At 60.6% G+C, this 27291-nt stretch overlaps 1 protein-coding gene across 1 annotated transcript; it reads left to right on the top strand.

The window, feature by feature from the left end:
* The first annotated feature begins 369 nt into the window (after window positions 1-369).
* Window positions 370-27057, top strand: EPHA2 (EPH receptor A2). Its single transcript, XM_043445146.1, has 17 exons — window positions 370-567; window positions 4819-4886; window positions 6519-7188; window positions 15240-15395; window positions 15479-15811; window positions 16513-16628; window positions 17049-17202; window positions 17665-17764; window positions 18214-18269; window positions 18437-18562; window positions 18657-18842; window positions 18971-19032; window positions 19298-19507; window positions 19665-19814; window positions 20506-20699; window positions 21277-21432; window positions 26169-27057. The coding sequence occupies exons 1-17, from the start codon at window positions 483-485 to the stop codon at window positions 26272-26274; spliced, it is 2928 nt and encodes a 975-aa protein (XP_043301081.1). The 5' UTR covers window positions 370-482; the 3' UTR covers window positions 26275-27057.
* The last annotated feature ends 234 nt before the right edge of the window (window positions 27058-27291 follow it).

The raw sequence follows: 27291 nt of genomic DNA, 5'->3' as shown, positions 1-27291 counted from the left end.
GCAGAGAAGCTCTCTCTGACTGCCGAAGGTTGGGTGCACAGTTCAGAAATACTAGGAAGCGGGACGTCAAGCTGCTTCTTGAGCCTTTAGGCCATTTCAGCTCAGACCTGCGGGCCAATGTTGAGTTCGGCCCCGGTGGCAGAGGGTAAGAGCGGGGCTCAGCGCAGGATCCCTTAAGGCTAGCCTCGGTTGCACCGGCTCTTAGAGGCGCTCAAACCTGCGAGGACCTGGGGGCGCCAGCGAGTCCCGAGGGCCCAGAGAGCCTCCCCGCCCTCGCGGGGCGCCAGCCCGGCCCCTTCGGAGACACCGGGGGCGTGGCCCGTGACGTCACCCGGGCATGAATGGACAGGGGCCGGTCCGCTCTCCGCCCGCATTAAGCTCTCCGGCTGGCTGGAGGAAGCTGCGGGCGGGAGGCGGACCGGGGCCGGCGGGCGGGCGTGCGGAGCGGGGCGCGGAGCCGGGCGGAGAGCGAGGAGCGCGGCATGGGGCGTCGGGCGCCGCCCGCCTGCCTCGCGCTGTTGTGGGGCTGCGCGCTGGCCGCGGCCTCCGCGGCGCAGGGCAAGGAAGGTAAGCGCGCGCGGCCCGACCCCGGCCCCTGCTCCGCCCCGAGCCCCGCGCGCCACTTCGGAAACTCCTGTCCCTGCGTGCTGAGGTCCGGAGGGCTCGCAAGCTGCGAGCCGGGCGAGTCTGGGACCCCCGCCCCAGCCCACTCGGGCTGTAGGCGCTCCTAGGACTAAGAGGCTGGGGCCCTGGCGCGCGGGGCTCAGAGGCCGCAGAGAAGGGGACTCGGCGCCGGCCACGAGGCTTCAGGAACGCGTCCCGGCGGGGGCGCGGGGTCTCTTGGATCAGGAGTTGTCCCGGGGTCTTTCCGGCGGGCTCAGCTTCGTGTTGACCTGAGTTCGCGAAACCGCTTGCCCGGATTTTGTGGAGAAGGCGTTTCTGTGGAGGCCACTCACTTTGGGGAGGGGCTCTTCGGCCGGCGGGGACACCCTTGCAGAAGCCCCAGCCCCCTGAAGTTTTCTCCACGCCCCGCGATGCCTCCAGTCGGGCAGGAGAGCTCGCGGGGAGTTTCGGGCCAGTTTGCCCACTCACAGCCCTCCCTCCTTCCCGCCCCGCACTCCGGGACTCGGGGGGCAGGTCCCCGGGCCGCGAGTGCGGACAGGAAGTCCCAAAGTGAAGCGTTCTGAGCGAGGGGTGATTCAGAGCCAGGAAATGCAGCAGGTGGGGGCGCGGCCTCCCAAGGTGTGGAGCGGGCACCCCAGGGCCACCGCGGAGTCGGGCAGCCGGGGGGTGGGGGACTGACTCACCCGCCCCCGCCGCTGCGCTGGGTGAGGGGCCGCGCGGACTTCGCCCAGGGCCGGGCCGCTGGTGGGTGGGGGCGTTGCCGCCTCGGCTGGGGTCGCGGAGCGGACGGGGGCTCGTGCCCTTGGCCGAGGCGCTTCCTGTCCACCCGTCCACCCAGCCAAGACCGGCTTCAGTTTCCGACTGAGAAGGTCTGCCCGCCCGCGGGGGCAGAGGAGGTTTCCGCAGGCTCCACCAGAGGGAAGTGCAGAGGAAACCCGGGCCCCGTGAGAAGTTTCCTTGAGCCTTGCTTCCTTTTCCGCCTCCCCACCTGGGGTTGGAAGTTTTGCTGTTCCAAGTTGGGAGTAAAAGAGGCCCGAGGCGGAACTCTTTGAGGGTGAGGGTGGGGGCGCCCCTAATCAATCGGGGTTCCTGGTCCCAACTTGCAGGCTGAGTGGGTGGGCTCTTCTGTGACCCTCAATATCCCCCCACCCCTGCTTTTTGTCCTCCTCCTTCTGGGGGGTTGTGGTTGGAAGGAAGGAGGGAGACAGCCGCATTCACTGCAGGCCTGTCCTGAAGGCCCTGGGAGGTGGGGTAGGGGGACCAGGCAGGACTGGTGTCATGGGTGATTGTGCTGTAGCCTTGCCCTTGGGCCGTTGTCGAGCCCCCCCGCCCCCCCCAGCCAGATGACTAGTGCCCACCACACCCCGACGTGCGTGGCAGCGGGGGAGGACAAGGTCCAGGGAAGGTTTCTGGTCAGGCTCCCAGAGTCCCTGTGAGGGCCTCCCCAGGGAGCTGTGCCTGTGGTGGAGTGTGGGGGACAGATGCCCCAGCTGGGATGCCATGGATGTGGTGCCTTGGCCTGGAGGTGGGTCGGGGGTGCAGACCCAAGCCCCTTCCACCTTCACCAGGCTGCTTTCCTCTCCCTCATCCTTCCCCGTGAGTGCAGGACCAGGCTGCCTTAGGAGGCCCCATGGAGCCTGTTAAACTCTCAGCAGCCCCTGAATCTGTCCTTTTACAAGCGGGGAACCTGAGGGCGGCCTGATCCCTTTTTCTCCAGAGGGTTAGCTCTGAACATCCGGCTTCTTGGGCTCCAGAGCCCGGGGCCCCTGCACCCAGGTGCTGGGCTGGGTTTTCCTGAGATGTGAGAAGATCTGCAGGGCTTGCTGGCCTGAGCTGGGAGGTGGGCTGGAGAGCGCTCCTGAGGCCTGGGAGTCCTTGGCCTCTTGGTTCTCTCAGAGCCCAGTGTGCCCTCTGTCCCCTGTCCCCTCTTTTCTTCGTTCCTCTCTCTGTCCTGTCCCCCAGCCCCAGTCTCCCCGCCTCCCTGCTTTAGGAACCAGCCTGTCTCGTTCGGAGGGATGGGGAGAGCAGGGGGATGATGCCTTTGAGTAAAGAGCTCTCAATGAGGTGGACCCACGAGGTTGATATTTGCGATGGGACTTCAGACCAAGAAGAAGGTTTTCCTGGGGGTGGGGTGAGGGACAGGGGCCCCTGGATGAGTCCAGCTTAGCCCAGGCCTCGGTGAAGCCATCAGGTCCCGTGGAGGGGCTCCCGGCCCCCGCCGGTACCAGCTAGGTCCCTGGAAGCAGCTCAGGGAGAAGCCGCGCCCGTCAGGGTGGAGAGACCAGGCCAGGCGCCTGTTCCTGGTGATCGGCTCTAGGGAATTTCCCCCGGGAGGGAGGGGGCTCCTTCCTGTGTGAAGGCTTCTTTTCTTCTCCAGTGAGCCCTGTGATACTTCTCAGGCTGGAAGGGGAGTAAGCTCCGGCAGGGGCCGTGGGGGTCCCTCCGTGCCAGGTTAACCCTTCGGCACCCTGGAGCCATGAGCCCCTCCCCCAGCAGTGTAGCCTGCAGCTTCCCACCCCTCTAGGGAAGGGGGGCGTCCGGATCTGGAGGACCTCTCACCTTTGTCCTCCTACTTCCCTGGGCTGGAGCCAGGAACCCCTAGATTCCTTCCTGTGGAGCCAGAACATTCCATTTGCTAGTGGGGTTAGTGAATTTCCCAAGCCTCAGCCTTGGGCATGTCCGAGCAGATCCTTGCCCCTGCCCACCTCCCAGCCCCCCTCCTCTGTCCCCTCAGCCTTGGGCTCGTGCCACGTTGGCTTTCCTCTCCCCAGCCGGGCTGTGGGCCTTTCCTAGAGAACCTGGCTGGGTCAGCAGCGGTCAGCTGGTAGCACTCTGCTCCCAGGCCCGGGGGGAGCGGGGTGGTCTGCCCTCAGCAAAGGGTTTCTCAGAGTCTGCCTAGGCTCCCCTCCCCATCCCCCGCATCTGTCTAAATCAGCTCCATCTCCACCTGCCTGGGATTCCACCCTGAGAGGCATTCTTTCAGGTCCAGGCCTTGAGGAATGCTGCTTCTTGGGGCCATGTTCCTCATGTTTCAGAGTCCAGAAGAAGTCAGCACTAGGTCCCCCCCCCCCTCAGGGCTTTTCCTCTGAATCTGGGGACCTTACAGAGGGTCATGCTTGTTCTCCAGGCCCCGGGCCCTCCGGGGAGTGTTTCTTCTATCGGGAGCTACCTGGACGTTACTTGGAAATGGAGCAGGAGGCTGCACCAGGGGTCTTGACTGCAGTCGATGAGGCTGGCAAAGCCAGGGGTGGGCAGTGAGAGGTGCTTGAGGGCACGGCTGGATCTCGGGAAGCCCCTGGCAACGTGTCCTTCCCGCGAATTCTGATGCCTCTCTGGGGACAGTGAGGTCCAGGCAGCTGTTTACTCTGGGCCTAGATGTTCCCTTTAAGGGTTTCCATCTCAGTCCCCAGACGCCTCTGGCAGGTCAGTGGCCAGGGTGTCAGGGACGGAGGCAGCAGGAACGGGTCTCCAGGGCCGGGCCGCGCCGGCTGTGTGTATCTGCGGGTCCCTCCCGGAGGCCCTGTGGGCTCAGGGCTTTGTCGTGCCTGCTCTGTGGCTTTCGTAGTGGGAAGATCAGTTTCCAGACACTGCCCCCACCTCCCCCCCAACGACCCCACTCCCCTTCCTGGAGTCATTCCCACATGTTAACAGCTCTCTCTTGGAGGGCCAGGAGACACGTTATGTACACACGTGTGGTGCATCTGTGTGGCCTTTGTGGGGTTGAGGGTACTTTGTGCTGTGTGTGGGGTGGGGGGATGTGGCTGGAGCAGATAAGGGTGTCCCCAAGACCTGCGTGCGTGTGAACCGCTGCTGAGGGGCCTTTTCAGGAAGAAGGCAGGGGGGCGTGGTGTCCCTCAGGCCTAGCCGCTGTGCCCTGCTGGGCCGAGCTCTGCCCTCTTCGCCCAGCTGGGGCTGCAAGCGGGCGGCGTGGCTGGAGGGAGAGGCCTGGCCCTCACCCGTCCTGCGCTGCCACAGTGACAAGGCCCCCGTCCTCCCCAGGGCCCTGCCTCCCTATTCCGGAGAGACGGGTCTTCTTGGCTGTGCTGACCCTGAGTGGCGGGGTCTCTCTCTGGGGGCTGGGGAAGCCTTTAGGGCCACTTGGGATCCCTGGGGAGCTCCTGCCTTTCCCACCGTGGGCTGGTCTCTGAAGACGCTGTCCAGCTGACCCAGCGTCCCCTCTTTTCTCTCTTCCAGTCGTCCTGCTGGATTTCGCTGCAGCTAAAGGGGAGCTCGGCTGGCTCACACAGCCCTACGGCAAAGGGGTGAGCAGTCTGGGGCGGGTGGGGGCCTGGGGACAGGGGAACCGAGACCCGGGGGGGATGGGGCCTGGCCCAGAGCCAGTGGCTCAGCCAGGGTTTAAATCCAGGCTCCTCACCAATTAGGCAGGCTGGGACAAGAGGGCAGGGAAGGGCCCGGAGAGGTGGGGAGAGCTGGGGAGACAGCCGGAGGCCGCAGCAGAACAGGGCCCCAGGATCGTCAGAGGGACCCCCTCTGGCTCCCTCTATTCCCCTCGGCAGGCAGGGAAGGAGTTTGAGGCTCCCCCTGTCTTTGAGGTCCCAGCCCAGAAGATGAGGGATGAGCTAGAGACAGGGAACAGTGTTCCCAGGTCCCTACAGCCCCGGAAGCCAGATAAGGTTCCTTCCAGGCAGGCCTCTCTCCCTGCTTCTCCAGCTGTTGCTCCCCTTTCCTGCTTGAGGCTGAGTTTGTTTTGCTTTTCCACCAAGTTCATCTCCTGTGGTTAGTCTCCCCTGCCCTCCCCTTCCCTGCCCTGCTATGGCCTGGACTGGTGGGCAAGACCCCAGGGTCCTCTCCCCAGCTTTGCGTGTGACTGCTGTGTGGCCTTGGGGAGGATACTGATGCTCTGGGCCTCAGTTTCCCCCTTATTGAATTTGTTCTGGGGCCTGAGCTGTCTCCAAGGGGTACTCGAGACCATTTCCATTGCTGGCCAGATCTGTGAGTGAGCTGGGCGCTGGGCCCTGGTCACCCTAACTCCTTAGGCCTGGAGTTTAATGTCAGCAGATTTCCAGGATCCTGGAATGTCATCCAACCAAGTCATGACACAGAGTAGGAAACTGAGGCCCAAGGGCATCTGAGGCCAAGGTCGCACAGTGCAGCCCAGGCCTTTCTCCTTGGCCCCTTCTGCTTTTTTCATACATATGTTCATTCAATCAACAAATACTTTCCCAAGTACTTACTATATTTGAGGTAGGCCCTGGGGATACAGAAATGCCCTAAGGAGCTCAGACTGTGCTGTGGCAGCAAGATGTAGTTGTCACCAAGTAGGTGCTAAGATAATGGAGGCCATGGGGGTCTGAGGGAAGCACTTGCCCCAGCCTTGGCCCAACCTGGGAAGCCTTCCTGGAGGAGGCTGAGCAGTGATCTGAGCAGTGGTGCGGAATCACCTGCTGTTCCTGACCCGACCCCTCCCTCCCACTCACATACGCCTACACAGTGAATGATGGTGGTGGTGGTGATACCAGTTGCCTTGTGTGCCTGTTGCCCATGCCAGGCAGCGTGCTCAGTTTTGGTAGACGTTCTGTCATTTATCTTCACAGCAAGTTTGTGAAGTGGCTCTGGCCCCCATGGCAGGATGGGGACTTTGAGGCTCAGAGAGCTAAAGCCGTCTGCCTCAGGTCACATCGGATCCCCAGCCTCCGCCCTCAGCTCACTGTCTAATATAGGGGTTTTAGCACCCCGGCACCGGTGTCAGGGGGCACACCAAGGGGTCAGATCCAGTTCAGCCACTGGTAACGTGTGAGGGAGACTTGGAGCCCCTTCCTGGACCCGAGAGTGAGGCTGGCAGGAAGCGGAGAGCCTGGCGCCCGGTCCACCTCCTGGCTGATGCCTCTGGGCGCCTGCCTCCCTGCCCACACTCCCCTTTCGGCCCCGCACAGTGGGACCTCCTGCAGAACATCATGAACGACATGCCCATCTACATGTACTCCGTGTGCAATGTGGTGGCCGGTGACCAGGACAACTGGCTCCGAACCAACTGGGTCTACCGCGGGGAGGCCGAGCGCATCTTCATCGAGCTCAAGTTCACCGTGCGGGACTGCAACAGCTTCCCTGGAGGCGCCAGCTCCTGCAAGGAGACCTTCAACCTCTACTATGCCGAGTCAGACGTGGACTACGGCACCAACTTCCAGAAGCGCCAGTTCACCAAGATCGACACCATTGCGCCCGACGAGATCACAGGCAGCAGTGACTTCGAGGCGCGCAACGTGAAGCTGAATGTGGAGGAGCGGTCCGTGGGGCCGCTCACCCGTAAGGGCTTCTACCTGGCCTTCCAGGACGTGGGCGCCTGCGTGGCGCTGCTGTCCGTGCGCGTCTACTACAAGAAGTGCCCCGAGCTGCTCAAGGGCCTGGCCCGCTTCCCCGAGACCATCGCTGGCTCCGACGCGCCCGCCCTGGCCACTGTCGCGGGCACCTGTGTGGAGCACGCCGCAGTCCCCCCCGGGGGCGAGGAGCCTCGCATGCACTGCGCCGTGGACGGCGAGTGGCTGGTGCCCATTGGCCAGTGCCTGTGCCAGGCGGGCTATGAGAAGGTGGAGGACGCCTGCCAGGGTAAGTGAGGGCGCATGGCGGAGGCTGCGTTCCCAGGCTCCAGTCTCTGCTCTTGGAGCCGGGGACCTTGGTAAGGTTGTCCTTGCTCTGACATGGGGTGGTTCTGTTAGTGGAAATCTCAGAGGCTTCCTAGGCTGTATTCACTCGTTCACGAGAATGAATCCATTGAGAAACGGACAGTGTGCAGAATGTGAGTGAAGACTCTCGGGCAGGAGTGGAAGTGAGAGTATTACTCGTTCTGTTGTGTCTTGACTCTGCAGCCTCATGGACTGTAGCCCGCCAGGCTCCTGGGTCCATGGGATTCTCTAGGCCAGAATACTGGAGTGGGTTTTCCTTTCTTTCCTTCTCTAGGGGATCTTCCCAACCCAGGGATCAAATGCAGGTCTCTCGCATTGCAGGCAGATTCTTTACTGTTTGACCAGCAGGGAAGGCCCCAGACAGGAGTGCATGAGTTCGCATCTCTGTGCTGCATTTAGGTGTGTGACTCAGCCAGTTCTTTAACCTCTCTGTGTCCGGCTTTCCTCATCTGTACAATGGAGGTGAACATACTGCCCATCTTGTAGGGTTGTTATGACAGTCAAATGACTTAGTACTCATAAAATGCTTAGGTCAGTGTCTGACACAGAAGTGTTTTTAAGTGTGATTGTTGTTTTTGGTTCTTCCCAGAAGTTTATCTTGAGTATCTGTTATGAAATATCATGGTGGGTACAGTGCTTTCAGGCTCAGGAGCTGGTTCCTTCTCTGTTGACTCACCGTGTGACACTGGGCAAGTCACTGAACCTCTCTGGGGCTCAGGCCCCTCTTTGGTTCTTGGAGGTGAACGAAGTGGACCCAGGATTTGCATTCCCTGGCCGCACATGAGAATCACCTGGGGCTTTCTGAAAAAGGCCTGCTTGGGAGGGGTGCTCAGGTCTGCCTTCGCTGCCTGCCCCACCCCGGGCCATGGACCCAGATCAGCCCACTGGGGCTTCTGCTGATGACGACAGGGCCGGCATCATCAGACTGTCTGGGCACAGGGCCTGAGCTCTCATCGAGAGGCCATGGCTTGGCACAGCCAGGCCTGTGATAGCGGAACGCGCTAAAGCAACGTGGATTTCTTTCAGTGGTGACTTTTTCTGGAAATGGCTGCGGGGCAGGGCATTTGTGGAATGTGGGCCAACCTTTGGCTGGCTCTGGGAGCTTCTTTGCTGAGATAAGCGGGGTCTTGAGAAATCGGGGGTTCGGGGCCTGCACTTACACATACCGACCAGTGACCTTTGGTGAATGTCTCACCTCTGGCCTCAGGCTTCCTGATTGAAAGATGAGAAGTTCAACTGTTCTAGCAGACTGTATTCTTACCTAGTAACCATGGATCTTTCTGGGTTTCAGGTGTTGGAGGGCCCTGAAGTCCTTTCTCACGGGCTGCACTTGCCTCTTAGAGCCAATCCTCAGAACCTTACTTAATACAGTCTACAGCCTCAAATGAGAAGTCTGCTCAGAGCCTCTCTGCCTGTGGCGTAGTCTCTGCTCCGGCCCTTCCACTGCCCTTTGTCCTCCCAGCTGTCCTCTGCTCCTTAGCTGGCCTTGCCTGCGGTGACCTCAGGTGCACGCCCCCGGGTTTCAGACAGTGACCGCCAGGGGCGGGGGTGGGGGGGAGGCCTCCCTGGGTGAGCAGACTCCTCCCCATGACATGCTCACACAGGAATGCAGGCGGGGGGTGGGGGGCAGCTGAAAACTTTCCACAGGCTGGTGATTCAGGCCAGTCCGCGATAAGTGGACAGTTGAAGTGGGGGGTGTCTCTCTGCAGGAAGAGGGGTCGGGCTTCCCTCTCCGGGAGCGGGGGTTCAGGGCCTCTCAGGCTTTGTTTGTGACAAGTTGAGTCACCCCAGGAGGGAGGCCTGGTTTCCAGGACTGGAATCTTTGACTTTGGTCGGGGGACCCTCTGCACCACCAGCCACCTGTTGCCCTGATTTTCCCCTTTGGAGTCCCTCTCCCTAAATTCCCTTCTGTGTGGCTTGGGGGCCCTCTCTGTGGTTGGGAACCCCCAGCCTGGCGACTCTGCCCCTGCAGACCTTCCCCAGCAGCCCAGGACCTTGATGGTGGGGGAGACCCAGCTGCAGAGCTTGGAGCTGCCCCGGGCAAGCGCTCCATCTACCTGCTCCTGCAGGTCTGTGCCGCTGCTCTGAGAGGCAGGGACTGCTGCCCGTCCCATTTCACAGACAGGGAACTGAGGCTCAGAGAGGTGAAAAAACCTGCCTGGCATCACACAGTTGAGACCAGTCGCCCCAGGACTGGATCTAGCCGACGCAGCCACATCCAGGCCAGAGGATGGCTCAGGAGGCGGGGCGGGAAGTGACCAGTTCCTCTGGAATCCCTGAGTCAGCGCCTGGCCCGGATGGACGCCCCGGGCAGCAGGGTGGCAGGTCCTGGCACAGGTGGTAAGGGGGCTGGTGTGGGGGCTCTTCCTGAGCATGTTACAGAGGAAACAGGGAGCTGCAGGGTCTGTTCCCCGCCTGCCCTCCGCAGAGCCATGGACCGAGAGGCTCCCGCTGGGGCTTTACTGGTGACAAGCCAAGTCCAGAGCGGGGCTGGGCAGGCCGAGGCCATCCGGTCCAGGTGATTGCCAGTTCCTCCCCAGGGTTCCCTCCCCAGGAGGCTCAGGAAAGAGTTAAATGGACAGCGGAAGGGAGCCACCTCCCAGGTGCTGTGTGGACAGGTGGGCACGGGCAGCCGCGCTCTGCTGAGCTATGTCAGGAATGAGCCCATTTCCCTCCGGCGCCCCCGCCCCCAGCCCTACCTCGGGGACGCTGGAGCCGCTCAGGCTGACCGCCATGTCCCCCGGGGTGGCTCTGTCTCCCTGTTTGTCTCGGCTTCCTGTCCTGGCACGGCAGCTGGCGCCTCGGCCCGGGGACTGCGGGCCAGGTGAGCAGGTGGCCAGCAGCTTGGGCCAGAGGCTCGGTCCAGCAGCTGGGGGTGGGGGCTTGGGGATCAGGAGGTCCCTCTTTGGGAGCCCTTGCTCCCTTGAGGGGCCCAGCCCCTCCCCACTCCAGTCTCTTTGTCCCCCAGTTCGTGGACACCTCATCCCATGCTGAGCATTTCCCAAGCAAAGTTTCCTCTGCCTTCACAAACAACCCAGAGAGCCCGAGCACTCCCCTTGTTTTACAGTTGGGGAGACTGAGGCCCAGGGAGAGGAAGTGAGTGAGGGAGCTGGGGCCTGGCATGGGGAGGGCAGTGCACTGTCTTCAAGTGCCCTTGGCATGTAGCTTTCTACCTGCAAGCCCTGTGACCTTGGTGAATCCCCTCTGGGCTTCACTGTCCCCGCCTGTAAAATGGGTGGGTTGGAGCCTTAGCACTCAAAGCCTACCTCTTGTGACTTTCTGCTGTGGTTCCTCCTGAGAACCTGGGTTGCTCTGGCAATCTGCAGATGGGATGACCTCTGCATGGGTGGCACCTGACTGGCTGAGACCTGGCCCAGGGTCCAGAGCTGAAGAGGAGGCACCCCCTAGGCAGGCAGTGGCTCTGGCTGAGGGGGTCCTTAGGTAGGATGTCCCTGAGCACGCAGGGGCTGATCCCTAGGCTGAGCGGGTGGTGGTCTGTGATCTGTGACTTGGGGTTTTGTCCCCTCCCAGGGGAGTGCCCCTGGCCTTATTTCAGTGGTTTCTATTGGCCTGAATGGGGGTTGGAGCCGTGGCAGCCCCCACCCCCCGCCCAGCCCTCAGCTCACACTGAGCGCAAAACCTCCGTGGGGGGCCCTCCCTTCCTCCCTCACTGAGGTGAGCAGCGGGTCCCGGAACGGAAGGAAGGAGTCAGGGAAAGCAAACAGCAGATGAAAGGCTGGTGCCGGGGAGGCGGAGTCTGGCTTATCGCAGCTGGTGGAGGAATGTGCCCACAGAATGTTCCCCGGGGTGTGTGGGAACAGGGCCGCTGGGGACCCGCGTTTGCAGGGTCAGGAACTTACGGGGTCGCTGACTGCTGCCCGTCAGGTGTGGGGCAAAGTTCAGGCTTTGTGCCTTTGGGCCGGGGTGGCGCACGTGGTGGCCAGCTGGCCTGGGCTGGGGTAGGTGACTGACCACAGGTGGATTGCCACCGCCCCTTCTTGACCCTGTGCCTGTGCCACCGATGGCCGGGCGAGGGGGCTGGGCCTGGAGGAGGGGCTCTGCCGCTGGATTTGCGTCACGCCAGAGGGCGTATGTCCCTGAGTCATCCCACGCTGCCACCTGAGGGGCAGGCATCGGGAACTGGAAAAACCAGGGTACACCCCTGGGTGCCGCCACCCTGCCCCCGTTCCCCTGCTCAGAGAGGCCTGGGCCTGCCAGGGACTGGGGCCAGGGAAGTTCCCCACGGGTGTGCCGGAGCTGGGATCTGGAGCTGGGCAGGTGGCGTCCTGGGCACCATCCCCCAACACTCTCCTGGGCACTGAGATGCTCGTTTCTGTGGCCCTAGAGCCCATTTGTAATGAGCATGTAGGTTCTGTCTTTACTCACATTTTCATTCATCTGTCCAGTCAGCAGACGTTAGCTGAGCACCTGCTGTGTGCCAGGCCCTCTGCTGGGCCAGGGGACACAGGGAAAGCGGATTCCACTTCTGCGCCCCACCAGCTGCCTGTCTCATAGAAGGTCCAAAATCATTCCAGAAGGAGTCTGAAAGCCAGGGGTGTAAATTTCCCTGGAGCAGAAGCGGTGTTTGTTTTTCTTGCCATGGTCTCCCAGCAGCCAGCATTGTGCCAGACACGTAGGAAGTGCTCAGTTGCTGTTTGGTAAACATAAGATTGAGTAAGAGTTGCCCTGATGGTCAGAAGGGGGCCAGAGATTGGAGAGTCCAGGAGGGCTGTGTAGAGGAGCTCAAGCTGGGTATTGAAGGATGCATAGGAGTTTGCTGATGGGTGAAGGGACAGTGGGTATTTTGTGAGTGTGAGTTATGTTTGGGAATGTGTGACCACCCAGTGTGTGACCCCTGTCCCCACTCGTCTGCCCAGAATGCCAGGAAATGCAACCCTGCAAGATCAGGAAGACCTGGGGGCCTACCAGTGGCAGACACGTGGACTCTGGGGCCCCTGAGCAAGGGCACACTCTGGTGGGGCCCAGGGAAGGCCCCGTGGAGCTCTGCGGCTACAGGAGGGGGCAGCTCATTCCCGTCAGGCTAGCACATGCCCTGCTGGAGCTGCCTCTCCGCTATTCTTTGGCACATGCCCAGCGGAAATCTCTCCAAATTCCCTCTTTCCTGCCAGCAGCAGGCGGGCCACCCCCGGCTCAGAGACCACAGACCGGAGCCCGCCTCTGCTCCTGCTTCCTCCTCTGGCCTGGGGCTGGGGGGCTGGGGAGCAGCCCCTGGGGAGCAAGGGGCCCTGTGGGGTTTACAGGTGCTGAAGGCCTTGTGGGGGCTTGGGGTCCCTCCCCAGCCTGAGCGCCTGAGCTGGGGGGTATGATTATGTTCTTGGGGGCCCCTGAGCACCCCGATTCTGCGGGGCCTGGACCACCTGCAGGCAGTACTCACCCAGGGTGTAAGCCCCTCTGGCAGACAAGTCAGGGCATTTGGGGGAGTTGAGATCCCAGGATAAACAGGGCCCAGCTTTCTGAAGTCTCGCTTTTACTTGTAGGTTTGGGGGAGGAGAGAGCTATTTTTGTATTGTAACAGATAAGTAATGAGGAAGAAAGCAAAGTACACAGGGATTCCTTAAATGCAACTGGAGACTTGGAAAACCTTTGGGCCTTGAAGTAGGAGGTCACGCTGGTGGGCCCGACCAACCCCCTCCCATGTGGCCTGGGTGTGATGTCACTGTTTTCTCCCCAAGGACATAGAGGCGCCGTGTGTTAGGAGGTGTCACCCCCTCCCCCCTCCCCTAGCTACTCTGAAATCTGTCTTGGGATTTTCTGGTGTTGTAGCGGTCGGGCCTCCTCTCCTCGCTCTTCGCTCTTTGGGCTTGTTTAAGAACTTTGATTTCTCTTTGCTCCAAACTGACATGTTTGTGGGGAAAGGAGGGGGGTTTGAGGTTGGTATCCAGGGTTTAGGTTTTGGTTTCCTGTCTTAGGAGCTCGTTGACCTTGACCAAGGTGTTTTACCTCTCTTGAGCAGCAGTTTCCTCACCTCCAGAGTGGAATGAATCATTACAGCGCCTGGTTTGATAACACTTATTGTGACGACTACATGAATGTCGAGTGCCTGGGCCAGAAGCGGCACAGAGCAGCTCCTGATCAGTGGTCGCTGCGTGTGACGGGCTCCAGGCTACGCCGTCCTGGACAAGCCCCCTCCCCTGTGGTGTGTGCCCAAGCTCTCTCAGGGCCTGTGTTGACATTCTGCCGTGGCAGGACAGGCAGGAGAGGAGGGAGCAGCTTCCAGGAGAGTCCCCTTGGGCCCCGGCAAGCAGTCATTAACGGGGAGGTGTCCTTTAATTCCTTCCCCTGACTCCCCACCTCTGCTTGCATAGGGAACTAGACAAGGAGGGAGACTGTCCCCACCTTTTTTCAACAGCATAGATCTGACCGTACCATTATTCTCTACATCAAACCTTCACTGGCTCTCACTGCCCCTAGGATAAAGTCCCGGTTCCTTGATCTGACATTAAGGGCCTTTCTCAAGCTTGTCCCTTGAGATGGCTCAGACTTACTCCCTGCTACTCTCCAGACTTGTGCCCACCAAGCCACGCACACTTCCCATTAGCCTTGCTCTTTCTCACCCCTAACTCCTCCTACCAACACTTCTGCCCTGCTGAACTCCTACTCAGCTCCTAAGCCCTGGCTGAAATACCCCACATTTGACTCCACAAGCCTCTGGCCAAGGTTGTTTCTACCCCTGTAGGCCTTTGCCCATCCCTTTCTGGTGGACATCGTCCTGTGCGCCTGCTCCCTGAGGTCAGGGGCTTTGTCTCAGGCTTCCCTGGTAGCTCAGATGGTAAAGAATATGCCTGTAATACAGGAAGCCTGCATTATCCTGGGTAACCCCTGGGTCTGGAAGGTCCCCTGAGGAAGGGAATGGCTACCCACTGCAGCATTCTTACCTGGAGAATCCCATGGATAGAGGAGCCTGGTGGGCCACAGTCCATGGGGTTAGAGAGAGGCAGACACGACTGAGCGACTAACACTTTCACACTTTCACAGGGTCTGTGTGTAGGGCTGGACATAAGAGTCAAGGATCAATGTTTGATGAACATGACACTGAAGCTAGAGGTGTCTTATTCTGTGTCTTCCCACTGAATAAGCTGAGGGTGGGGGACAGTAATTGTAGGCTTGGGGAAGAGGACACTGGGGGACCCCACCCCATTCTGGCTGCTTCAGCAGCTGCTCAGCCCCGGGACAGCCCTGCGCAGTGTCTGGGTAGTTTCCTGCCTGTGGGGCCAGGAAGGGGACCTGGGGCCGGGGCAGGATAGGGCAATGGGAGGAAGAAGCCTCTGGAATGAGGTTTCTGGGACTCTCCTCTGCCTGGCTGGGACCGTACCTGCCACCAGGGAAGGAAGAGCTGCTTCCTGGCGGCCCTTGTGAGCGGAGGAAGTGATTCGGTCCCTGAAAGCAGATCCAGAGAAAATGCTGGGGGTCTGGCCTTTCCTGTTTCCTGGGGCCAGCCCCAGGACAGGAAGGTGGTCCAGCCTCAGGGTGGCGGGAGCACCCGCAAAGCTGACACCCTGATGCTCCTGGCTGATCTGCTGGGGGGCTGGGCTGGGGGTGGTGATCGTCAGTCAACAAACACAGATGGGGAAGAAGACAGTTACTGCCTGGGCGGCTCGTAGTCCAGGTGGGACCTGCCAGGCTGTCCTGCACAGACTCAAGGAGGTAAAGCAGACAGGCCGCTTCTTGGGGAGCTGGAAGCTGAGATGCGGGCCTTGAACGCCAGGCGTGGGGGTGGGGCATTTCTTATAAGAGCCCATTGGGGGCGTTTGCAAAGGTTTGGAGCAGGCTGGCCAGGCACTTCTGGGTGCCCTGCCTGAACTGGGTGCTTACTACGCATTTTGTCATCACTCTCGCCAGTGACCAGACTGGCCCATAGTGGCTCAGTGACTTGCCTGGGGGCCCAGGGCAAGGGAGAGGAAGAGTTGCTGGGTCTGGGAGCAGGCTGAGCTGACTCTGTCCCCGCACCCCCAGCCTGCTCGCCGGGGTTCTTCAAGCCCGAGGCGTCCGAGAGCCCGTGTCTGGAGTGCCCTGCACACACCCTGCCATCCTCTGAGGGCGCCGCCACCTGCGAGTGTGAGGACGGCTACTTCCGGGCTCCGCAGGACCCGCTGACCCTACCCTGCACGCGTGAGTCTCCTAGGGGTCAGGGCGGGCGGGCTGGGGGTGGTGGCTGATGCTTACCTGTCCGCTCCCCACACCACCCTGTGCAGGCCCCCCGTCCGCCCCGCACTACCTCACTGCTGTGGGCATGGGCGCCAAGGTGGAGCTGCGCTGGACGCCCCCCCAGGACAGCGGGGGCCGCGAGGATGTTACCTACAGTGTCTCCTGCGAGCAGTGCTGGCCCGAGTCGGGCGAGTGCGGGCCTTGCGAGGCCAGCGTGCGCTACTCGGAGCCGCCACTGGGGCTGACCCGCACCAGTGTGACCGTCAGTGACCTAGAGCCCCACATGAACTACACCTTCACCGTGGAGGCCCGCAACGGGGTCTCGGGCCTGGTGAGCACCCGCAGCTTCCGCACGGCCAGCGTCAGCATCAACCAGACTGGTGAGCGCCTCGGGCTGGGGGCCATGCCCGTGCGACCCGCCCAGGTGGGGGGCTTCCCTAGGATGGTGACCCAGAGCTCCGCTGGGTTCCGAGGCAGGCAGCACAGAGCGCTCAAAGGCGCGGCCCCTGGCGTCTCTTCTGAGCTCCGTGACTGTGGGCGAGTCCTTGACCTCTGAACCCGTTTCCTCACCTGTAAAGTGTCAGTGGCTCAGCCATGTCCTACTCTCTGCAACCCCATGGACTGTAGCCCACCAGGCTCCTCTGTTCATGGGATTCTCCAGGCAAGAATGCTGGAGCAGGTTGCCATTCCCTTCCCCAGAGGATCTTCCCGACCTAGGGATTAGACCTGGGTCTCCTGCACTGCAGGCAGATTCTTCACCACCTGAGCCACCAGGGAAGCACCTGTAAGATGGGGGTTATTTAAGGGCTGTTAAGAGAACTTAATAAGTCCTTATATGTAACCTGGTCCATAGAGACGTTATTGTTCTCCTTTTAGTATTTATGCACTCGTAAACACTCGTGGGGCACCCCTGATGTGCCAGCCTGTGTTGGGGCCCCAGGCTGGGGCTCTGTGCTCTGGGGATGGAAGTTGAGAACCCCAGGTCAGGCTGTGGATGGGACTGGGTCTGGGTGCTCCCTCAGTGACCCCCTGCCCCTGGGTGGCTTCTCACACCCCTTCCCACCACCGCTGTCCTGCCCAGAGCCCCCCAAGGTGAAGCTGGAGAGCCGCAGCACCACCTCGCTGAGCGTCTCCTGGGTCATCCCTCCGCTGCAGCAGAGCCGTGTGTGGAAGTATGAAGTCACCTACCGCAAGAAGGTGACGCACGCAGGGCCGGGGCTGGGCACAGGGGCGCTCCCTGCACCACGCGGTTGTCTGGAGAAGCAAATGGGGTCTGGGGTCTTCCTGAGAGTTGCCTCTCCGAGGCCAGCCAGCAGGGGTTTGTGGGAGAGAAGACGCAGTGTTCTGGAATCCCTGGAAGAGGTGCGGGTGCAGGAGAGCCCTGTCCTGGAGATCAGGCAGACCTGGGCTTGAGTCCTGGGTCCTGCATTTGCTGGCTGTGACCTGGAGCGAGTCACTTCGCTTCTCTGTGCCTCAGTTGCATCCTCTGTAAGAAGGGCACCAAGCCTGCTAGCACAGAGACTAACCTCGCTAAGCTGGAGTTGCTTTCTGGCAGGCTGAGCTGACCGCCCTCGCCTGTCCTCACGGTCTGTCTCTCCACCTGCTAAACACCCACAGGGCGACGCCAACAGCTACAACGTGCGCCGCACGGAAGGCTTCTCCGTGACGCTGGACGACCTGGCCCCGGACACCATCTACCTGGTGCAGGTGCAGGCGCTGACGCAGGAGGGCCAGGGTGCCGGCAGCAAGGTGCACGAATTCCAGACGCTGTGTGAGTCGGGGCCTGGGGTGCAGGCTGGCCCAGCGTCCCGACACCACCGGGACATCCTGGGCGGAGGGAGTAGGTCAGAGAACTTAGAAGTGCCCCCTTGCTGGTCAGCCGGGGCCTCGGATGGCCCTGCATGGGTCAGCCCCAAGCCTGGGAAGGGGGCAGGATGGAGGGTGGGGGGGAACCAGGGCTGTGTATTCAGGGCTGTGTTGTGGGAAGAGAAGGATGTAGGCTCTGGCATTGACAGGCCCAGTTCAAATCCTACATTGTGGAGAGAGTCCCCCACACCTGCTCTGTTCCCTGGGGAGGGCCTCTCATTGGCCATCTGTGAAATGGGATAAATACCCTCATGGGCCGTCAGTAATAGAGGCACCCAGCAAGTGTCTGGGGCTCTAAGTACAACCAGGGGATCATCATGGTCTGAAGTGTGGGGCTCCTTTGTCACGTCTGGTCTCCCCTCGACAGCCACGGGAGGGTCTGGCAACATGGCAGTGGTCGGCGGTGTGGCTGTCGGCGTGGTCTTGCTCCTGGTGCTGGCAGGAATTGGCTTCTTCATCCACCGCAGGTTTGTGGGAACCCATGGCTGAGCTCCCCAAGGACTTAGGCGGGACACGGGGATGAGAACCTGTTTCCTGAGGGACAATGAGGTTGATAGGAATCTAGTCCCTGCCTCCCGGGGTGGGTGTGTGTGTGTGTGTGTGTGAAGATGCAGTGACTTGTGAAGGGCTCCGCACAGGGCCTGGGGGGCCACGGGGGCTCCGGGCAGAGTGGTCATCAGAATGGCGTGTCCGTACTTCCTCGGGACACACGGGCAGGAAGCTCCGGGCGCTGTAATGAAGGAAGCCTGCATTACAGCCACTTAAGGGCCATTACAGGGTGTAGGTGCCAAGGAGGGAGCCAGCTTGCTCATTTCCTCTGCCTGGCTTTCCCCACGCCCTCTGCCCGAGGTCAGGAGGCTCTGAGACAGGGGTCACTGAGCTCCCTATGTGTCTGGTTTCCCATGGGATCTCACAGGAGGAAGAGCCTGCGGACACGCCAGTCCTCGGAGGATGTTTACTTCTCCAAGTCAGGTGAGCTGCGACCCCTGCTGCCCTCCTGCGGTCCTCACGCCTCCGGGTCTGTGGCCAGGCGATGGGCCTCCCCGGGGGTCCCTGGTCCATCACCTCCTCCTCCCCCTGCTCTGGGGCCCCTCCCCTCCCCAAGCTGTCTGTGACCCTGGCTCTCCTTCCCCTCCTAGAACAACTGAAGCCCCTGAAGACCTATGTGGACCCCCACACCTACGAGGACCCCAACCAGGCTGTGCTCAAGTTCACCACCGAGATCCATCCGTCCTGCGTCACGCGGCAGAAGGTGATCGGAGCCGGTGAGGATGCGCGCCGCGGAGGGGTCTGGGGCGGGTTGGGAGTGCCCGATGCCCGGGCTGACGTGGGCGCTTCTCCCACCTCGCCTGTCTGCAGGAGAGTTCGGGGAGGTGTACAAGGGCACCCTGAAGGCATCGGGGAAGAAGGAGGTACCTGTGGCCATCAAGACGCTGAAAGCCGGCTACACGGAGAAGCAGCGAGTGGACTTTCTCAGCGAGGCCAGCATCATGGGCCAGTTCAGCCACCACAACATTATCCGCCTGGAGGGCGTCGTCTCCAAGTGTGAGTCCTGGCTCTGGAGTGGGGGTGGGGGACCTGTACGGGACGGGAGGGGTTGCCCCCTGGGGGCCCCTGTAGGGCCTCTCCTGAGAGCTGCTCCCCTGCCCTGACACCTGTGCGCACCTCCACAGACAAACCCCTGATGATCATCACCGAATACATGGAGAACGGGGCCCTGGACAAGTTCCTGCGGGTGAGATTGTGGGCCCGGGTGGGGCCCTGGGATCCTGGCTGGGGGCTGGGGGCCCAGGTGGGCGTGGCCAGGCTTGGGGTCCCAGTGGGCATGGCCTGACTGGAGGCTGGTGTCCCGGTGGGCGTGGCCTGGCTTTGGAGGGGGGGGTCCCCCAGTGGGCGTGGCCTGACTGGGGGCTGGGCCCCCCGGTGGGCGTGGCCTTGCTGGAGGGCCGGGGTCCTGGTGGGCGTGGCCGGCTGGCGGCTGAGGCCCTGCGCCCTCGTAGGAGAAGGATGGCGAGTTCAGTGTGCTGCAGCTGGTGGGCATGCTGCGGGGCGTTGCGGCCGGCATGAAGTACTTGGCCAACATGAGTTACGTCCACCGCGACCTGGCCGCCCGCAACATCCTCGTCAACAGCAACCTAGTCTGCAAGGTGTCCGACTTCGGCCTGTCCCGGGTCCTGGAGGACGACCCCGAGGCCACCTACACCACGAGTGTGAGTGCTCGGCGGCTCTCGCCAGGACGGGGGGCCTCGGGCTGGCGCAGCCTTTGCCCTCTCACACCTGGGGCCTGGGTCTCCGGGGACTGCGGCCCTGACTGGGATCGTCCCAGGGGTGCTGAAGGGACAGTCGTGACCGGCCTGGTCCCTGCAGGGTGGCAAGATCCCAATCCGCTGGACAGCTCCGGAGGCCATTTCCTACCGCAAGTTCACCTCGGCCAGCGACGTGTGGAGCTATGGCATCGTCATGTGGGAGGTGATGACCTACGGGGAGCGGCCCTACTGGGAGCTGTCAAACCACGAGGTAGGCCCCCTCGTCCTCCCAGCCCCATCCGGACCTGGGCTTAAGCCTTTACTCATTGCCAAACCCCAGGGGTTGGGCAGAGAAGAGTTTGGGGGGTTGGTCTTCATCTGGTACGGCCCTTCATTGGTTCAGTGAATGTCTATTGAGGGCCTACTGTGTGTCAGGCTGAGTGCTAGGCTCAGACCCAGTCCTTGCTTACACTTAGCAAGAGATCAAAGAAAGAAGTAGTGGGGTGGGGGAAGTGTGTGTGCATGCATGCATGTGTGTATATGTGTGCGCTTGTGTGTCTGTGTGTACAAGTACCTGGTACCTCATGCAACCAGGAGGCCTAGAAGACTTCCCAGAGGAGGTGACATCTCAGCTGAGACTGAGGCATAGTAAGGCAGCAGCCAGGTGAAGACACAGAGGGGGAAGAGTGCTCAGGCTTAAAGGGGGCAGTGTGTAGGCACCTGGAGACCACAAAGAGGCTGGCTACAGGGCTCACGGCATGGCTGTTGGCCTGGTGCCCAGGAGGAAGCACAGTCAGGGGACCCTGCCTCCTTTGGACACAGCCTCTTAGCACCGAAGTTTGTGTGTCAGGCTCAAGAAAGGAGACCCATCCCCTCTGTTCTGGGCTCCCCTTCCTTCTGCGAACCACTGTATGGGAGTCTGGGGGCTGTGAAGGCACCCTGACCACCCTGCCCATCCCCAGGTGATGAAGGCCATCAATGACGGCTTCCGGCTGCCCACGCCCATGGACTGCCCCTCCGCCATCTACCAGCTCATGATGCAGTGCTGGCAGCAGGAGCGCACCCGCCGCCCCAAGTTCGCCGACATCGTCAGCATCCTGGACAAGCTCATCCGTGCCCCCGACTCCCTCAAGACCCTGGCTGACTTTGACCCCCGGTGAGTTTGTACTTTCGGTCCAGGGCGGCCCCCCAGGCATCCTCCTGAGCCACCTCAGCGTGGCAGGCAGTGAGGGGCGGGGGGGCAAGGACTCAGAAGTGACACGTGGGCATTACTTAGCCTGGACCAGGGTAGCTCAGGCGATACTAATGGAAGCAGTCAGCATGTGTGTGTGGTAAAAGGGCTGGCCTGGCGCTTAGCATGTTTTAACTCATTTAGACAGCTTAGGAGATGGTCCTGTAATTATCCCCCTTTTGTAGATGAGGAAACAGACACGGGGCAATTAAGTGTCTTATGTGCTGGCAAATGGTCAGGCTGGGACCGTGGCTCTGAAAACCTGAGTCTCTTATATTTGGTTCTTTTGTGGTAACTGGTGCTGCTTTCAGTGGAAGCAGGGGGCGGCAGGAGACAGAGACGCTGAGTGCTCCCTGCCCACCAGGGCTGTCTCTTGGAGCCTTTTCTGACTTGGCTTGCCCATCGCCCAGATGAGGAAACCCAGGCGGGGCAGCTGGGTGGCTTGCTGGGGTTTAGGAGCAGCTCCGGAGGCTCACCTGTAGGCTGGTGTCTGCTGTTGCAGGGTGTCCATCCGGCTGCCCAGCACCAGCGGCTCAGAGGGCGTGCCCTTCCGCACGGTGTCCGAGTGGCTGGAGTCCATCAGGATGCAGCAGTACACAGAGCACTTCCTCGTGGCCGGCTACAGCACCCTCGAGAAGGTGGCGCAGATGACCAGCGAGTGAGTCTGCTCCGGCCCTGCCCCTCCTGGCCTCGCCGAGACCCCAGGCTGCCTCCAGCTCTCCCACTGCCCACTCTTCTCTCTACCTGCCCTGCTCTGCCCCTCGTCTCTTTCTCTTTCCTTCTCTCTCCGGGAGAGTGGCTTTGCAGGAAGGGCAGAACCAGGCCAGCAGCCAGCAGTCCTGGGCACTTAGGTGGCTCCGGTGAGAAAATAATAATTGTAATCGTAACAGTGGCATCTGTTGAAGGCTGACCATGTGCCAGCTCTACTTGAGCACTTGGTTTTGTTTTTTCAAATGCTTTATTGCTATAACTTAGATATTACGGAGAGCACATATCCTCACTGTACAGATCAAAGTTGGGTTTTTTGGCCGCACCCTGTGGGACCTTAGTTGCCTGACCGGGGATTGAGCCTGTTCCCTCTGCGTTGGAAGCATGAAGTCTTAACCGCTGGACCACCAGGGGAAGCCCATGTGCTTGTGTACTTTGACTCAGCCTTCGTGATAACTCGGCAGGTGGCTCCTGTCAATAGCCCCACTATTGACTGTAATAGTGGGCAGGGCGTGTGGCCGGTGAGAAACAACACAGCCCAGGGTTCCGTGGCCGTTAGGGGTACTCCAGCCCGGGGCAGTCAGGCTCAAGAGGTCAGAAACCATGGAGGTCGTTAGTGAAGTGGAGGCTCAGAGGTTACGTGGCTTACTCCATCCAGGTCACACAGTTTGTAGCTGAGAAAAGAAAGACTTTGTTTCACAGCCATCACCTGGTTGAATTCCCTATTTGACTCATGAATAGAGGCTATTGTTACCCCCCCCCCCACTTAACAAGTAGGGAAACTGAGGCTGAGAGGTGACGCAGGTGGCCCGAGGTCACACAGCCAGTGAGGCGCACCGCACCGTTCTTCTCCAGGATGCTGAGCAGACTGGGCAGAGGGCTTGCACTTTCCTGGCTGACGTGAGGGGGTTGCGCCGCCCACCCACCCCTGGCCCCTCTCCTCGTACGGTTGCCTCTCAGCCCTGTGGTCCAGCGTGGCAAGTAGTGCCAGCCCGCCAGCCCTGCCCCGGCTTCTGCCCTGCGGGAGCTCTCCTCTCCTCCCAGCTCCAGCATCAGGGACCCTTCCCGACACGGCCTTGGCGCAGACACCTCTTCCTATCCCGGGAGGGAGAAGACACTGTCCTCTTGGCCTTTTGTGCTTCTAAAAATAGTGGTAGTTCCCAGCTGTGTCAGGCCCAAGGTCGTGGAGGAAACGAGCCTCGGGGCCGAGAGGCTTTGGGAATCACATGGGAAGGGCTGACCCAGGCCCCTTGCAGTTCTGGGTCACAGTTCTGGGGCTAGGGCCTCTGTCTGAACATTCTCCAAGGCCTCTAGAAATTGCTCAGCTGGACTTCTGACCTGCTGGTCAAGGCCTGTCAGAGCTAGCCCTGGCCTGTCCCAGGGGACAGCCCGGATAAGAGTCAGGCAGGGACAGCTGACCCGAGGGAGGCATGGAAAAGTGGAGAAAAGAGACAGATCTCTTTCTTTGTTACATAGAAGTTTCGTTGATGCACGATGCTGGCCAACCTCTGCTGTACGGCAAAGTGACTCAGTGATGTCCACGCACACATTCTTCCTTTGTATGCTTTTCCATTGTGGTTCTGAATACAGTTCCCTGTGCTGTAACCTTGTGAGATGGGTATCTTGCATCGTCAGCCACCTGCAGGGTCCAGAGCTTGGGCTCTGCAGTCTCAGCTGGGTTCGAGTCCCACCCTGGCCACTTCCTAGCAGGAGGTGGTTTTTGTCAGGTTAGGTTCCATCTTTGAGCCTTGGTTTCCGTTTCCCTTCTTGGGTGTAATGCAGATGATCCACTTGGTACACAGTAGGGGCTTAATCCATGTCATGCTCCCCTTTTCCTCCATTCTCTTGCCTTCCACCCACAGCCCGTGGGCAAATACCAGGGTCCCTCGGCTGCTTCCTCTAACCTGGGAGCCTGGAGTGGCCGCTTTGCCCTCCCGGGGCCCCACTGAGGACAGCAGAGCCTCTCTGCCGGGTGAGCAGAACTGAGGTCAGGGAGACGTGCTTACAGGAGACTCAGCTCCTGGAAGCTTCCTGAAATAGCCCGGTGGGGCTCCTCGGCCAGTTCTTTCCCATGAGCGGGAGCAGGGCTGTCTTGGACCGATGGGGGTGAGTGTGTGTTGAGATCTGAGCAGGCCTGGATAAAGGCAGGAAGTCCTTGCACGCTCCCCCACCTTCTCTCAGCCCCACTGGTGCTCCGGCCCGGGGCCTGTGTGACTCATGCTGCCCCCGTCTTTATCTCCAATTAGACAAGGGAAAGGGGGACCTCAGAGTACTTTTTAACCCTGGAGGCTGTGTCTACACATGCTGTGGGTCCCAGCGGGAGGCTCTGCGCTGCTCTCAGAAGTCAGCCCTCCTGGGATGGGATGTGGATTTCGGCTCCAGTGCCTCACCCCTGCCCTGAGTCCATATCCGTCACCCGTCCCAAGGGGCAGACTGCTCAGTCCCCTGGGGTCCCACTACGTGCACAGTCAGTCGTGTCCGACTCTTTGCGACCCTCTGGACTGTAGCGCACCAGGCTCTTCTGTCCATGGGATTCTCCAGGCATGAATACTGGAGCCAGTTATCAATTCCTTCTCCAGGGGATCTTCCCAACCCAGGAATTGAACCTGTGCCTCCTGCTTGGGAGGCAGACTATTTACCACTGAGCCACCTGGGAAGCCCCTGTGGCTGGTCCCACAGTGGCTATCTCTTCTTAGCTTGAGCATTCGCCATGTTATTTTGGAATCACTTGAGTTTCTAGCTAGACTAGTGAGTGGTTCTGAATGTTTTTCGAGGAGCTAATGGAAGTCATAGGTGTTGCACCCCAGAAAAATACCCAGTCCAACAAAGGGCCTCTGCAGTGTCTGGGGCTGTGGCCCACCGCATCCTGGGGTCTGGGGGCACTGGCTGACGGGTCTTCCAGTCTCCACGTGCCCTCAGCACAGCCTGATGCTGATGGGACGTTTGTCGAGAGGATGAACGATCAGGCCGCGTTCCCTCCGCCCTCCTGTCTCCTGCTGCCTGTGGCCAGTGCACAGTAGGTGCTCACTGGGCAGGTTGTGGCCTCTGAACCCCCCCGGGGGGGAGCGGGCCGGCATTGCCAGGGCTCAGGAAAATGGTGGCCTCGGTTGTGTGCGTCCCCACCCCTGTGATGGGAGTTGATCCAGGGGGTGCCTGCCCTGGATCTCCCAAGACAGCATCTAAGGCTGGGGCAGGAACAGACTTGGATGGTCTGCCAGAGGCCACAGGCGTCGGCCGCTCTATGTGGGGAAAGCAGTGCCGCTTTTTCAGCACCCTCCGCTGTGCAGGTTAGCAGTGGCGCCGCTGTGGTGGGTGAGGAAGTTCTCCCAGGTGTCTGACTTCGGGCCTTCCTGCTGCAGTCCCGGGGCTGCCCTCCCACACCTCCGCCCTTCCGAGCTCAGCACTTCTCCAGGGGCTCCCAGAGCCTGTGGGAAAGTCGTGTCTCCGGAGTTGCTTGCACCATGTAATTAGCTCCCTCCCAGGAGAGGGCCCATAAAAACCAGGGTGTTTTCATGGGTTGGGGCTGATGGGTGAGGATGGTGAAGGGGGAAACTCCCAGCGTGAGCAGTAAAGGTCTGCTCCAGGGTTCCTGGGAGTGTAAGTGGCTTTACGAGGGGATGGAGGGTCTTGGGGGGAGGCAGCAGAGGACCCTGGGTCCCTGGGCACGTCTTTCTGCCAGCGCTGATGCCGCCTTCCCCTCTGCCACCAGTTTCCAGGGTCTCCCACCCTCCAGTTAGGCACAGTTGCCTCATTTTACAGGTGAGGAAATCGGGGTTCCTAAAGGGAAAGCCCGTCCTGTTAGAGACCCGCATAACTTTAACCTCTGATGGCCCCTCAGGGGGCTTCCCAGGTGGCACTAGTGGTAAAGAACCCGCCTACCAATGCGGGAGATGCAGGAGATGCAGGTTCGATCCCTGGGTCAGGAAGAGCCCCTGGAGCAGGGCATGGCAGCCCACTCCAGTGTTCTTGCCTGGAGAGGCCCAGGACAGAGGAGCCTGGAGGACTGCAGTCCACGGGGCCACAGAGTGGGACACACAAGCACCCACGGCCCCTCAGTAAGGCTCTCCTGAGGCCTTCCTCTGCTGTGAGAGTTGGGAGGAGTGGGGGTGAAACGAGGCGGTGGCTGTGAAGAGACCTGGGGCAGAGAGCCTTCAGGGGCCCCCCGAGGGTCCCTGGCATCCACCGATGGCATCCGTGTTGCCTGGGGAGGAGCCTTAGCTGGGCTTTTAGGACAGACCCAGGGTGGAGGGGATGGCCTTCCTTCTCAGCTGGCTTGTTCAGCTCTTCCACCTCTCAGCTATGTCCCTCTGGGCAAGTCAGTTCACCTTGCTGAGCCTCAGTTTTCTAATCTGCAAAATGGGGGCAAAAACAGCACCTACGGATTTTGTGCTGATTTGATTAAAAAAAAAAGCTTGCACTCAGTGCTCTGTCATTTCTGAACTTGTCGGGGTCCCAGGCTTGTAGGGCGTGGGCGCTCCTTACAAAGCCCCCACCCAGGTGCCACGCCCCCCTCTCCCCACACCCCCCTCTCCCCATGTGCCCCCTCTTCCCACACCACCCCCTTCTCCCCACGCCCCCCTCCCCACGTGCTCCCCACGACCCCCTCTCCCCACCCCCATCCCTCCCACGGCTGCCCCCCTTCCCAGAGCGGCCCCTCACTGTCTCCTCCTGTCTCGCCCTGCATAGCGACATCAAGAGGATTGGGGTGCGGCTGCCTGGCCACCAGAAGCGCATCGCCTACAGCCTGCTGGGCCTCAAGGACCAGGTGAACACGGTGGGGGTCCCCATCTGAGCCCTGAAGGCCCTTGCGAACCATCTGCTGAGAATACTTGAAGAAACAGACTGGCTTCCTTCCGTGCTGGGCCGCCAGGGACCATATTTATTTCCAGTTTTTCTTTGTCGACGCCATCCTGAGGCCTCTGCTGCAGGGAGGTCTTTGACAGTACCTTGGCCTGAGCTGAGGAGATGCTCAGGGATCCTGGGCTGGCTGCCTCTTCGCTGATGAAGGACTGACCTGGCCTCCACGCACACAGCGGCTCCGGAGCATTCCCAGCACCCCCGCCAAGACTGCGGACCCACACACGGGCCATCACCTCACTGGCCATCGCCACGGTGACCATCACCATGGTGACCATCGCCTCACTGACCGCCGCCTTCCAGAGGCGGAGCAGGAACCTCATGCCAACACGAGGAGGAGCCACACTCAGTGGGCAAGACCCAGCGCGGTCCTCCCGCCCCCAGCCCCGTCCTCAGCCCCCACAGGCCGAACACTTGCTCCCCTGGGGCCCCCGCAGGATGCTTGGTTGTGTGGAGATTTTTTAAAAATATATATATATTTTGTACCTTGTGGAGAGGATGTGTGTGAAGCGGGGGGCCTGGCTGGGGCTCGGGGCAGACAGCGCCTGTGTCGGACATTCCCAGACCCGCTCAGACACCATTTACTACTCTGTCAGTGTTAATGATTTTGTTCTGTTGGGTTTTTTTTTTTTTTTGAACCTTAATTTATTATTTTTTTATATTTATTGTTAGGAAACGACTTATTTCTGCTCTGGAATAAAGTTGCAGATTGTTCAAACTGAGTTTGGTTTTCAGCCTTCGGAGGAGCAGTGGGTTTGAGAGGCTGTGCCTGAGGTGGGGGTGGGCACGTGCCTAGGGTGCAGTGGTGGAGTCCTCACCTCCGCTGCAGGGTATGGGATGGATCCCTGGTCCAGAAACTAAGATCCCACATGCCATGTGGTCGAAAACTGTTTTACAGGTAAATAAATAAAATAAAACTGGGTCTTTAAAAAAATAAAGTGGGGTGGGGAGG

This window comes from Cervus canadensis, chromosome 24 (genome assembly GCF_019320065.1).
Source record: "Cervus canadensis isolate Bull #8, Minnesota chromosome 24, ASM1932006v1, whole genome shotgun sequence".
NCBI lineage: Eukaryota > Metazoa > Chordata > Mammalia > Artiodactyla > Cervidae > Cervus > Cervus canadensis.
The sequence above is the reverse complement of the archived record's forward strand: the minus strand, read 5'-3'. Positions and strand labels throughout refer to the sequence as shown.